Here is a 12,100-nt window from a genome sequence, read left to right on the forward strand (position 1 = left end):
GGGGAATTCCTTCGTCTCCAAGTAACCATTGTGAAATTTAGAAAGCTCTTCAAAGGAGGTGGTGGCATAGTGGCATTGTCGCTGGACTAATAATCCAGAGAGCCAGGATAATGATCTGGGGGCCCTGGTTCGAATCCCCCCATGGCAGATGATGGAATTGAAACTCAATGAAAAATCTGGAATTAAAAGTCTAATGATGACCATGAAACCGCAGTTGATTGTTGTAAAAACCCATCTGGTTCACTAATGTCTTTTAGGGAAGTAAATCTGCCGTCCTTACCTGGTCTGGCCCACATGGGGCTGGTTTAGCACAGTGGGCTAAACAGCTGGCTTGTAATTCAGAAAAAGGCCATCATAAACTGGAACTGCAGATAGGCACTCACACACATTCTCATTCCAGCCATGAAGATGTCACCCCGGAAAGCATCTCCGAGATTCACCGATGCAGAGCTGGAGACACTGCTCAATGCCATGGAGGAGAGACGGGAAATCCTGTTTCCTAGGGTGGGAAGGAAGCTGACATCAACTGGGCCTGGGCTCAGCTGGCAGAGGCCGTGAGCGTCATGGGCCCCACCGCAAACACTTGGCAACAGTACCGGAAAAGACTGCACAATGTCTTCAGGGTGGCCCACATGAGTCACCACCTCTGTGCCCTGGCACCATCCACACCCTCACCCCCACCCCAGCCACCTCCACCCCAGCCACACACCCTTACCCCCATACTCCGCCCACCCCCCAGGCAGACTGGTAGACTGTGCTGGGTAAGGATGGACAAACCCCCGTGCCAACCATTATGGATCACCACCTCCGTACCCCCAGCGCCAGTCTCTTCCCACATACCCACACCCCTCATCGCCACCCCCCGCCCCCAGAGAGTGACTGCACCCCACGTGCTGGCAGTCCCCTCGCACTCCACCCTGCGCCACATGCCAACACCCATACCACATGCTATTGCCAGGTGCCCTGCACACACAGGCCACCAGCCGCAGAGACCCTCTCCGCCTGTGTCCAGGCGTCTCACACTGTGCATTATCTGTCCACCCAGGAGAATGAGGGTCACATGGGTAAAGTGCTGGAAAATGGGATTAGAATAGAGAGGTGTTTGATGGCCTGCACGGAATGATGGGCCGAAGGATCTCTTTTTGTGCTGCAAGAGTCTATGACACCATGACTAAAAGAGAATCAAACCATCTTCCTGACATTATTACAATCCCTGAATCTCCCATCACCCAATCCTTGGGTTTACCATTGACCAGAAATTTAACTGGACCATCACATAACAAGCCTCAGAATAAGGGCAGGTCAGAGCGTGAAATTGTGCTGCAAGTAACTCACCTCCTCACTTCCACCATCTAAGGCACAATTTAGGAGTGTGATGCACCATCCAGGACAAAGCAGACCACTTGATTGCTCCCCCTTCCACAAACATTCACTCCCTCCACCACCGGCGCAGAGTAGCAGCCGCGTGTACCATCTACAAGATGCACTGCAGGAATTCGCCAAGGTTCCTTGAGCAGTTCCTTTCAAATCTATGTCATCTACCAGCTGGAAGGTCAAGGACAGCAGATGCGTGGGAATATCATCCCTCCATTGACTGGGACTCACTTAGTGTGGGAGACTTGGAGGGGGCAGAGTTTGTAAGGAGCATCTCAGAGGGCTTCTTGAAACAATATGTAGATAGTCCAACTAGGGAAGGGGCCGTTCTGGACCTGGTATTGGGGAATGAGCCTGGCTAGGTGGTCGAAGTTTCAGTCGGGGAGTATTTCGGGAACAGTGACCATAATTCAGTAAGTTTAAAGGTACTGTTGGATAAAGATAAGAGTAGTCCTCAGGTGAAGGTGCTCAATTAGGGGATGGCTAATTATAACAACATTAGGCAGGAACTGAGGAATCTAGATTGGGGCGGATGTTTGAGGGTAAATCAACATCTGTCATTTGGGAGGCTTTCAAGTGTCAGTTGATAGGAATTCAGGACTGTCATATTCCTGTTAGGAAGAAGGATAAATACAGCAAATTTCGGGAACCTTGGACAACAAGGGATATTGTTAGCCTAGTCCAAAAAAAGGGAGGATTTGTAAGGTCTAGAAGGCTGGGAACAGACTAAGGAAAATAGGAACAAAATTAAGCAAGGAGTCAGGAGGGCTAAAAACAGTCACGAAAACTCACTGGCAAACAGGATTAAGGAAAATCCCAAAGCTTTTTAATACATATATCAAGAGAAAGAGGATAGCTAGGGAAAGGGTTGGCCCACTCAAGGACAGGGGAGGGAATCTATGCGTGGAGCCAGAGGAAATGGGTGAGATACTAAATGAGTACTTTGCATTAAGTATTCACCAAAGAGAAAGACTAGGTGGATGATGAACCTGGGGAAGGGTATATAGATAGTCTGGGTCACATTGAGATCAAAAAGGTGTTGGCCATCTTGAAAAACATTCAGGGAGATAAGTCCACAGGTCCTGATGGGATCTACTCCAGAATACTGAGGGAGGCAAGGGAGGAAATTGCTGTGGCCTTAATAGAAATCGTTGTATCCTCACTGGCTACAGGTGAGGTCCCAGAGGATTGGAGAATAGCCAATGTTGTTCCTTTATTTACAAACAGTAGCAAGGATAATCCAGGAAATTACCATTGAGCCTTACGTCAGTGGTAGGAAATTTATTGGAGAGGTTGCTTCGAGATAGGATTTACTCCCATTTGGAAGTAAGTGGACGCATTAGCGAGAAGCAGCACGGTTTTGTTAAGGGGAGATCGTGTCTCACTAACTGATGTGTTATGTAATCTGGGATAACACAAGCCGCAACTGGATGCAGCTTTAATCAAAAAGTTAGTTCAATCTGATTTATTGAACCAGTAGCACAGTTCTCTATGAGTTCGACTCTCTGCTAACCTAAGTGTGGTTACTCTGTCTGACTGAACCAGACTAGCTCTTAGCCACGTGCTGGAGGTGTGATACTGTACATACACCCTGACTCACTCTGTAGATGTTCATCAGTGGAAAGAAGCAGAGTGTGAGTGCCTCGTGCCTTTTATAGTGAGATACCACCCTGAATGTCCTGCTTGCTCATTGGTCATGTCCTGTTCTCTGTGTTCATTAGCTGCCTGTCTGTGCCTGTCTGTATATCGTAAGAAGTCTTACAACACCAGGTTAAAGTGCAACAGGTTTGTTTCAAACATTAGCTTTCGGAGCACTGCTCCCTCCTCAGGTGAATGAAGAGGTAGATTCCAGAAACATATATATAGACAAATTCAAAGATGCAAGACAATGCTTAGAATGCGAGCATTAACAGGTGATTAAATCTTTGCAGATTGTAGCCACCTGGGTTGGCCAAGTCCCGATTTAAAATGGAGAACAGCAAAGGCTGAAGGGAAATTCAGCCAACACAGGCAGAAACCAGCAGGTGCAAGTTACTGTGTATTAAACTCTGCAAAAGCCCAGACAGCATCGATACCAGCAGCCATCTGCATAATAATGTAGCGGCCATCTACATACTGATGAGCAATCCCCGGGAACAATCGCAACATTTGGGATAAACAAAGCCAAGCCAGACTCCCCGGTGCCAGCAGGAGCCAACACAAAAGAGGTTAACAGACACCTCAAGACCGCCCATCGATCAGGGAACCGCTCCAGTATTGGAGAAATCGAACCAAGCGATTGGAACAAAGTCCAATCACTTGGAACCAGGTACGGGGTCCGCCCGAAAGGCGGGAAGCCCCTGGGGACTATAAAGTTAAGCCCCCAAGTTCAAATCGTTCTTCTTGACCGGGTCATTCAGCAACGCGAACCAATCTTGACAGTGACCGTTGCAGCTGCCGCCGATATCCAGTAAGTCTTAAGTCAACGCTCGCTATGAGATAGGCGCTCCTAGCTACCAATCCGTACCAACTTCGAATCCCGCAGACTCAGAACCCGAACGAAAGGCCATTTGTTCCCCTGACCTGGTGGGCCAGTCCGAAGCTAAGTATAGGCCTGTTAGTTGTAGAAGTAGCTTAGAAGTAGAATTTGTGCATGAGTAGCGATTACTGTGTATAATAAATGTGCATTGATTTGAATCTTACTAATCGGTGTATTGAGTTATTGATCATTACTTGAACTTGAACCTCGTGGCGGTATCATAAAGATACCTGGCGACTCGAGAGCAAAGGTTATAAAACAGAGCCAATTGAACCAACCAAAAGTTAGCAACAAGATCCAGAGATGGGGTAACTCCAGGTTAAAGAGGTGTGAATTGTGTCAAGCCAGGACAGTTAGTAGGATTTCGCAAGCCCAGGTCAGATGGTGGGAGATGTCCCCCAGTGTGATGCCCCGAAGCGTGGTACATTGGAGAGACCATGCAGACGCTGCGACAACGAATGAACGGACATTGTGCGACAATCACCAGGCAGGAATGTTCCCTTCCAGTCGGGGAACACTTCAGCAGTCAAGGGCATTCAGCCTCTGATCTCCGGGTAAGCGTTCTCCAAGGCGGCCTTCAGGACGCGCGACAACGCAGAATCGCCAAGCAGAAACTTATAGCCAAGTTCCGCACACATGAATGCGGCCTGAACCGGAACCTGGGATTCATGTCGCATTACATTCATCCCCCACCATCTGGCCTGCGAAATCCTACCAACTGTCCTGGCTTGACACAATTCACACCTCTTTAACCTGGAGTTACCCCATCTCTGGATCTGTAAAGATTTAATCTTTCTGTGGACCTGTACACCCAGATCCCTGCCTGTCAATACTCCTAAGGGTTCTGCCATTTCCAGTATATTTCCCATCTGTATTAGACCTTCCAAGACGCATTCTAAGCATTGTCTTGCATCTTTGAATTTGTCTATATATGTGTTTCTGGAACATACCTCTTCATTCACCTGAGGAAGGAGCAGTGCTCCAAAAGCTAGTGTTTGAAACAAACCTGTTGGGCTTTAACCTGGTGTTGTAAGACTTCTTACTGTGCTCACCCCAGTCCAACGCCGGCATCTCCAAATCATGTCTGTATATCATTATCTGCATGTCTGCATATCATGGCACTAACTTGATCGGGTTTTTGAGGAAGCGACAAAGGTGATTGATGAAGGTAGGAAATTGGATGTTGTCTACTTGGATTTCAGTAAGGCCTTTGGTAAGGTCCCTCATGGCAAACTGGTACAGAAGGTGAAGTCACACGGGATCAGGGGTGAGCTGGCAACATGGATACAGAACTGGCTTGGTCATAGAAGACAGAGAGTAGCAGTGGAAGGGTGTTTTTCTGAATGGAGGGCTGTGACTAGTGGTGTTCTGCAGGGATCAGTGCTGGGACCTTTGCTGTTTGTAGTATTTTTAAATGATTAGGAGGAAAATGTAACTGAAATGAAGTTATTGTGAAAACCCCCTGGTCGCCACACTCCGGCACCTGTTTGGGTACACAGAAGGAGAATTCAGAATGCCAAATCACCTAACAGCATGTCTTTCGGGACTTGTGGGAGGAAACCGGAGCACCCGGAGGAAACCCACGCAGACACAGGGAGAACATGCAGACTCCTGGGACCCTGGCGTTATGAAGCAACAGTGCTACCCACGGTAGTGCTGCCTTTGCAGATGACACAAAGGTTGGTGGAATTGCGGTTAGCAATGAGGCCTGTCAGAGGATACAACAGGATACAGGTCAGTTGGAAACGTGGGCGGAGAGATAGATGGCAGATGGAGTTTAATCCAGACAAATGTGAGGTAATGCATCTTGGAAGGTCTAATACAGATGGGAAATATACTGGAAATGGCAGAACCCTTAGGAGTATTGACAGGCAGGGATCTGGGTGTACAGGTCCACAGGTCACTGAAAGTGGCAAAGCAGCTGGAGATGGCGGTCAAGAAGGCATACGGCATGCTTGCCGTCATGGGATGGGGCATTTAGTATAAAAATTGGCAATTCATGCTGCAGCTATATAGAACCTTAGTTAGGCCACACTTGGAATGTAGTGTTCAACTCTGGTCGCCACACTACCAGAAAGAGGGTAGCTAGGGAAAGGGTTGGCCCACTCAAGGACAGGGGAGAGAATCTACGGCCTGTAATTTCCTGGATTATCCTTGCTACCGTTCTTAAATAAAGGAACAACATTGGCTATTCTCAGTCCTCTGGGACCTCACCTGTAGCCAATGAGGATACAACAATTTCTATGAGGGAAAGATTTACCAGGATGTTGCCTGGTATGGAGGGCATTAGCTATGAGGAGAGGTTGAATAAACTTGGTTTATTCTCACTGGAACGAAGGAGGTGAGGGGTGACCTGACAGAAGTCTACTATTCAGAGACTTTTTCCCAGGGTAGGGAGGTCAATTACTAGGGGGCATAGATTTAAGTTGCGAGGGGCAAGATGTAAAGGAGATGTACAAGGCAAGTTTTTTTGCACAAAGGGTGGTGGGAACCTGGAACTCGCTGCAGGAGGAGGTGGTGGAAGCAGGGACGATAGTGATGTTTAAGGGGTGTCTTGACAAATACATGAATAGGATGGGAATAGAGGGATACGGACCCCGGAAGGGTGTTTTCTTTTAGTTCAGACGGGCAGCATGGTTGGTGCAAGCTTGGAGGGTGAAGGGCCTGTTTTCACGCTGGACTGTGTTGTTTGCTGTTGGGCGGTTCCGGTCCCCAGGCCGGCAGTGGGATGAACCCCGCATTTGGGGATCCGGCAGAGGGATGAACCCCAGATTTGGGGATCCGGCAGTGGGATGAATCCTGAATTTGGGGTCCGGCAGTGGGATGAAGCGGGATTTGGGATCAGGCAGTGGGATGAAGCTGGGATTTGGAATCCGGCAGTGGGATGAAGCGGGATTTGGGATCAGGCAGTGGGATGAAGCTGGGATTTGGGATCCGGCAGTGGGATGAAGCCGGGATTTGGAGATTCGGCAGTGGGATGAAGCCGGGATTTGGAGATTCGGCATTGGGATGAAGCTGGGATTTGGGATCCGGCAGTGGGATGAAGCCGGGATTTGGAGATTCGGCAGTGGGATGAAGCCGGGATTTGGAGATTCGGCAGTGGGATGAATCCCGGATTTGGAGATTCGGCAGTGGGATGAAGCTGGGATTTGGGATCCGGGACCAGGCTGATGCTCCAGACCTGGGCAACAGCCCTGGGCTGTGGCAGGCGCAATACAAATGTAAATAGTGCCCAGGGAGCCACGTGACCTCCATCTGAACAGGGTCACGTGCCCAGCGCGACTCGCGCCTGCGCGTCAGCGACTCCCGGAAGCAGCGGCGCCGAGACCGCGAGAGGGCGGGAACCGGACCCGGCAGACATCCGGAGTGGAAGCCGGAGACACCGACACCCGGAGCGGCCCCCGAACCCAGAGCGCCAGCGCCAGGACTGCGAGGCTCCGGGAGCGGCACCCGGGAGCAGGCGAGGCCCCGGCGGCGGAGGCCCCGGGCCCCGGTCATGGCGCCACTCTGGCTGCTGCTGCTGCCGCTCCTCTTGTGGCTGCTCAGCTCCGGCTTCCGCTATTATGTGAAGATGGGATTTTATTATTCCTGGATCATGGCGCTGGCCGTGCCGGTCATCCCGGTCTGTCTGCGGAGAGGCCGCGATGTGGAGAACATGAAGTGAGTGAGTTAGGGGGGGGGAGCACCCAGAAATCACTCCAATCCCCCAGAAATCACTCCAATCCCCCAGAAATCACTCCAAACCCCCAGAAATCACTCCAAACCCCCAGAAATCACTCCAAACCCCCCGAAATCACTCCAAACCCCCCGAAATCACTCCAAACCCCCCGAAATCACTCCAAACCCCCAGAAATCACTCCAAACCCCCAGAAATTACTCCAAACCCCCCGAAATCACTCCAATCCCCCAGAAATCACTCCAAACCCCCTGAAATCACTCCAATCCCCCAGAAATCACTCCAAACCCCCCGAAATCACTCCAAACCCCCCGAAATCACTCCAAACCCCCCGAAATCACTCCAAACCCCCCGAAATCACTCCAAACCCCCAGAAATCACTCCAAACCCCCAGAAATCACTCCGATCCCCCAGAAATCACTCCGATCCCCCAGAAATCACTCCAAACCCCCAGAAATCACTCCAGACCCCCCGAAATCACTCCAATCCCCCGAAATCACTCCAATCCCCCGAAATCACTCCAAACCCCCCGAAATCACTCCAAACCCCCCAAAATCACTCCAAACCCCCCGAAATCACTCCAAACCCCCCGTAATCACTCCAAACCCCCCCGTAATCACTCCAACCCCCCCGTAATCACTCCAACCCCCCCGTAATCACTCCAAACCCCCCCGTAATCACTCCAAACCCCCCGTAATCACTCCAAGCCCCCGGAAATCACTCCAAACCCCATGAAACCACCCCAAATCCCCCGAAATCACCCCAAATCCCCCGGAAATCACCCCAAATCCCCCGGAAATCACCCCAAATCCCCCGGAAATCACCCCAAATCCCCCGGAAATCACCCCAAATCCCCCGGAAATCACCCCAAATCCCCCGGAAATCACCCCAAATCCCCCGGAAATCACCCCAAATCCCCCGGAAATCACCCCAAATCCCCCGGAAATCACCCCAAATCCCCCGGAAATCACCCCAAATCCCCCGGAAATCACCCCAAATCCCCCGGAAATCACCCCAAATCCCCCGGAAATCACCCCAAATCCCCCGGAAATCACCCCAAATCCCCCGGAAATCACCCCAAATCCCCCGGAAATCACCCCAAATCCCCCGGAAATCACCCCAAATCCCCCGGAAATCACCCCAAATCCCCCGGAAATCACCCCAAATCCCCCGGAAATCACCCCAAATCCCCCGGAAATCACCCCAAATCCCCCGGAAATCACCCCAAATCCCCCGGAAATCACCCCAAATCCCCCGGAAATCACCCCAAATCCCCCGGAAATCACCCCAAATCCCCCGGAAATCACCCCAAATCCCCCGGAAATCACCCCAAATCCCCCGGAAATCACCCCAAATCCCCCGGAAATCACCCCAAATCCCCCGGAAATCACCCCAAATCCCCCGGAAATCACCCCAAATCCCCCGGAAATCACCCCAAATCCCCCGGAAATCACCCCAAATCCCCCGGAAATCACCCCAAATCCCCCGGAAATCACCCCAAATCCCCCGGAAATCACCCCAAATCCCCCGGAAATCACCCCAAATCCCCCGGAAATCACCCCAAATCCCCCGGAAATCACCCCAAATCCCCCGGAAATCACCCCAAATCCCCCGGAAATCACCCCAAATCCCCCGGAAATCACCCCAAATCCCCCGGAAATCACCCCAAATCCCCCGGAAATCACCCCAAATCCCCCGGAAATCACCCCAAATCCCCCGGAAATCACCCCAAATCCCCCGGAAATCACCCCAAATCCCCCGGAAATCACCCCAAATCCCCCGGAAATCACCCCAAATCCCCCGGAAATCACCCCAAATCCCCCGGAAATCACCCCAAATCCCCCGGAAATCACCCCAAATCCCCCGGAAATCACCCCAAATCCCCCGGAAATCACCCCAAATCCCCCGGAAATCACCCCAAATCCCCCGGAAATCACCCCAAATCCCCCGGAAATCACCCCAAATCCCCCGGAAATCACCCCAAATCCCCCGGAAATCACCCCAAATCCCCCGGAAATCACCCCAAATCCCCCGGAAATCACCCCAAATCCCCCGGAAATCACCCCAAATCCCCCGGAAATCACCCCAAATCCCCCGGAAATCACCCCAAATCCCCCGGAAATCACCCCAAATCCCCCGGAAATCACCCCAAATCCCCCGGAAATCACCCCAAATCCCCCGGAAATCACCCCAAATCCCCCGGAAATCACCCCAAATCCCCCGGAAATCACCCCAAATCCCCCGGAAATCACCCCAAATCCCCCGGAAATCACCCCAAATCCCCCGGAAATCACCCCAAATCCCCCGGAAATCACCCCAAATCCCCCGGAAATCACCCCAAATCCCCCGGAAATCACCCCAAATCCCCCGGAAATCACCCCAAATCCCCCGGAAATCACCCCAAATCCCCCGGAAATCACCCCAAATCCCCCGGAAATCACCCCAAATCCCCCGGAAATCACCCCAAATCCCCCGGAAATCACCCCAAATCCCCCGGAAATCACCCCAAATCCCCCGGAAATCACCCCAAATCCCCCGGAAATCACCCCAAATCCCCCGGAAATCACCCCAAATCCCCGGAAATCACCCCAAATCCCCGGAAATCACCCCAAATCCCCCGGAAATCACCCCAAATCCCCCGGAAATCACCCCAAATCCCCCGGAAATCACCCCAAATCCCCCGGAAATCACCCCAAATCCCCCGGAAATCACCCCAAATCCCCCGGAAATCACCCCAAATCCCCCGGAAATCACCCCAAATCCCCCGGAAATCACATCAAATCCCCCGGAAATCACATCAAATCCCCCGGAAATCACCCCAAATCCCCCGGAAATCACCCCAAATCCCCCGGAAATCACCCCAAATCCCCCGGAAATCACCCCAAATCCCCCGGAAATCACCCCAAATCCCCCGGAAATCACCCCAAATCCCCCGGAAATCACCCCAAATCCCCCGGAAATCACCCCAAATCCCCCGGAAATCACCCCAAATCCCCCGGAAATCACCCCAAATCCCCCGGAAATCACCCCAAATCCCCCGGAAATCACCCCAAATCCCCCGGAAATCACCCCAAATCCCCCGGAAATCACCCCAAATCCCCCGGAAATCACCCCAAATCCCCCGGAAATCACCCCAAATCCCCCGGAAATCACCCCAAATCCCCCGGAAATCACCCCAAATCCCCCGGAAATCACCCCAAATCCCCCGGAAATCACCCCAAATCCCCCGGAAATCACCCCAAATCCCCCGGAAATCACCCCAAATCCCCCGGAAATCACCCCAAATCCCCCGGAAATCACCCCAAATCCCCCGGAAATCACCCCAAATCCCCCGGAAATCACCCCAAATCCCCCGGAAATCACCCCAAATCCCCCGGAAATCACCCCAAATCCCCCGGAAATCACCCCAAATCCCCCGGAAATCACCCCAAATCCCCCGGAAATCACCCCAAATCCCCCGGAAATCACCCCAAATCCCCCGGAAATCACCCCAAATCCCCCGGAAATCACCCCAAATCCCCCGGAAATCACCCCAAATCCCCCGGAAATCACCCCAAATCCCCCGGAAATCACCCCAAATCCCCCGGAAATCACATCAAATCCCCCGGAAATCACATCAAATCCCCCGGAAATCACATCAAATCCCCCGGAAATCACATCAAATCCCCCGGAAATCACATCAAATCCCCCGGAAATCACATCAAATCCCCCGGAAATCACCCCAAATCCCCCGGAAATCACCCCAAATCCCCCGGAAATCACCCCAAATCCCCCGGAAATCACCCCAAATCCCCCGGAAATCACCCCAAATCCCCCGGAAATCACCCCAAATCCCCCGGAAATCACCCCAAATCCCCCGGAAATCACCCCAAATCCCCCGGAAATCACCCCAAATCCCCCGGAAATCACCCCAAATCCCCCGGAAATCACCCCAAATCCCCCGGAAATCACCCCAAATCCCCCGGAAATCACCCCAAATCCCCCGGAAATCACCCCAAATCCCCCGGAAATCACCCCAAATCCCCCGGAAATCACCCCAAATCCCCCGGAAATCACCCCAAATCCCCCGGAAATCACCCCAAATCCCCCGGAAATCACCCCAAATCCCCCGGAAATCACCCCAAATCCCCCGGAAATCACCCCCAGAAATCACTCCAATCCCCCAGAAATCACTCCAATCCCCCAGAAATCACTCCAATCCCCCAGAAATCACTCCAATCCCCCAGAAATCACTCCAATCCCCCAGAAATCACTCCAATCCCCCAGAAAACACTCCAATCCCCCAGAAAACACTCCAATCCCCCAGAAAACACTCCAATCCCCCAGAAAACACTCCAATCCCCCAGAAATCACCCCAAATCCCCAGATATAACACCAAATCCACAGAAATCACCCCAAATCCACAGAAATCCCCCCACAGTCCCCAGAGATCAACCCAAATCCCCAGAATTCTTCCCCAGAAATCCCCCCAAATCCCCCAGAAATCCGCCCATTCCCCCCGAAATCCCCCAAAAATCACTCCCAAATCCCCC

General features: G+C 52.1%; 1 protein-coding gene across 2 annotated transcripts in view; it reads left to right on the forward strand.

Annotated features, from left to right (window-relative positions):
* Nucleotides 1–7,185: 7,185 nt before the first annotated feature.
* agpat2 (1-acylglycerol-3-phosphate O-acyltransferase 2 (lysophosphatidic acid acyltransferase, beta)) overlaps nt 7,186–12,100 on the forward strand; it is a 49,065-nt gene continuing 44,150 nt past the window's right edge. Inside the window, exon 1 of one of the 2 annotated variants that reach the window (XM_072488967.1) lies at nt 7,186–7,552. In XM_072488967.1, coding sequence (XP_072345068.1) covers nt 7,389–7,552 — 164 coding nt within the window. In that variant the 5' untranslated portion in view covers nt 7,186–7,388. The remainder of the gene's footprint in view (nt 7,553–12,100) is intronic. The other variant, XM_072488966.1, reaches the window with a different exon arrangement.

Source organism: Scyliorhinus torazame, chromosome 22 (assembly GCF_047496885.1).
Source record: "Scyliorhinus torazame isolate Kashiwa2021f chromosome 22, sScyTor2.1, whole genome shotgun sequence".
Lineage (NCBI taxonomy): Eukaryota > Metazoa > Chordata > Chondrichthyes > Carcharhiniformes > Scyliorhinidae > Scyliorhinus > Scyliorhinus torazame.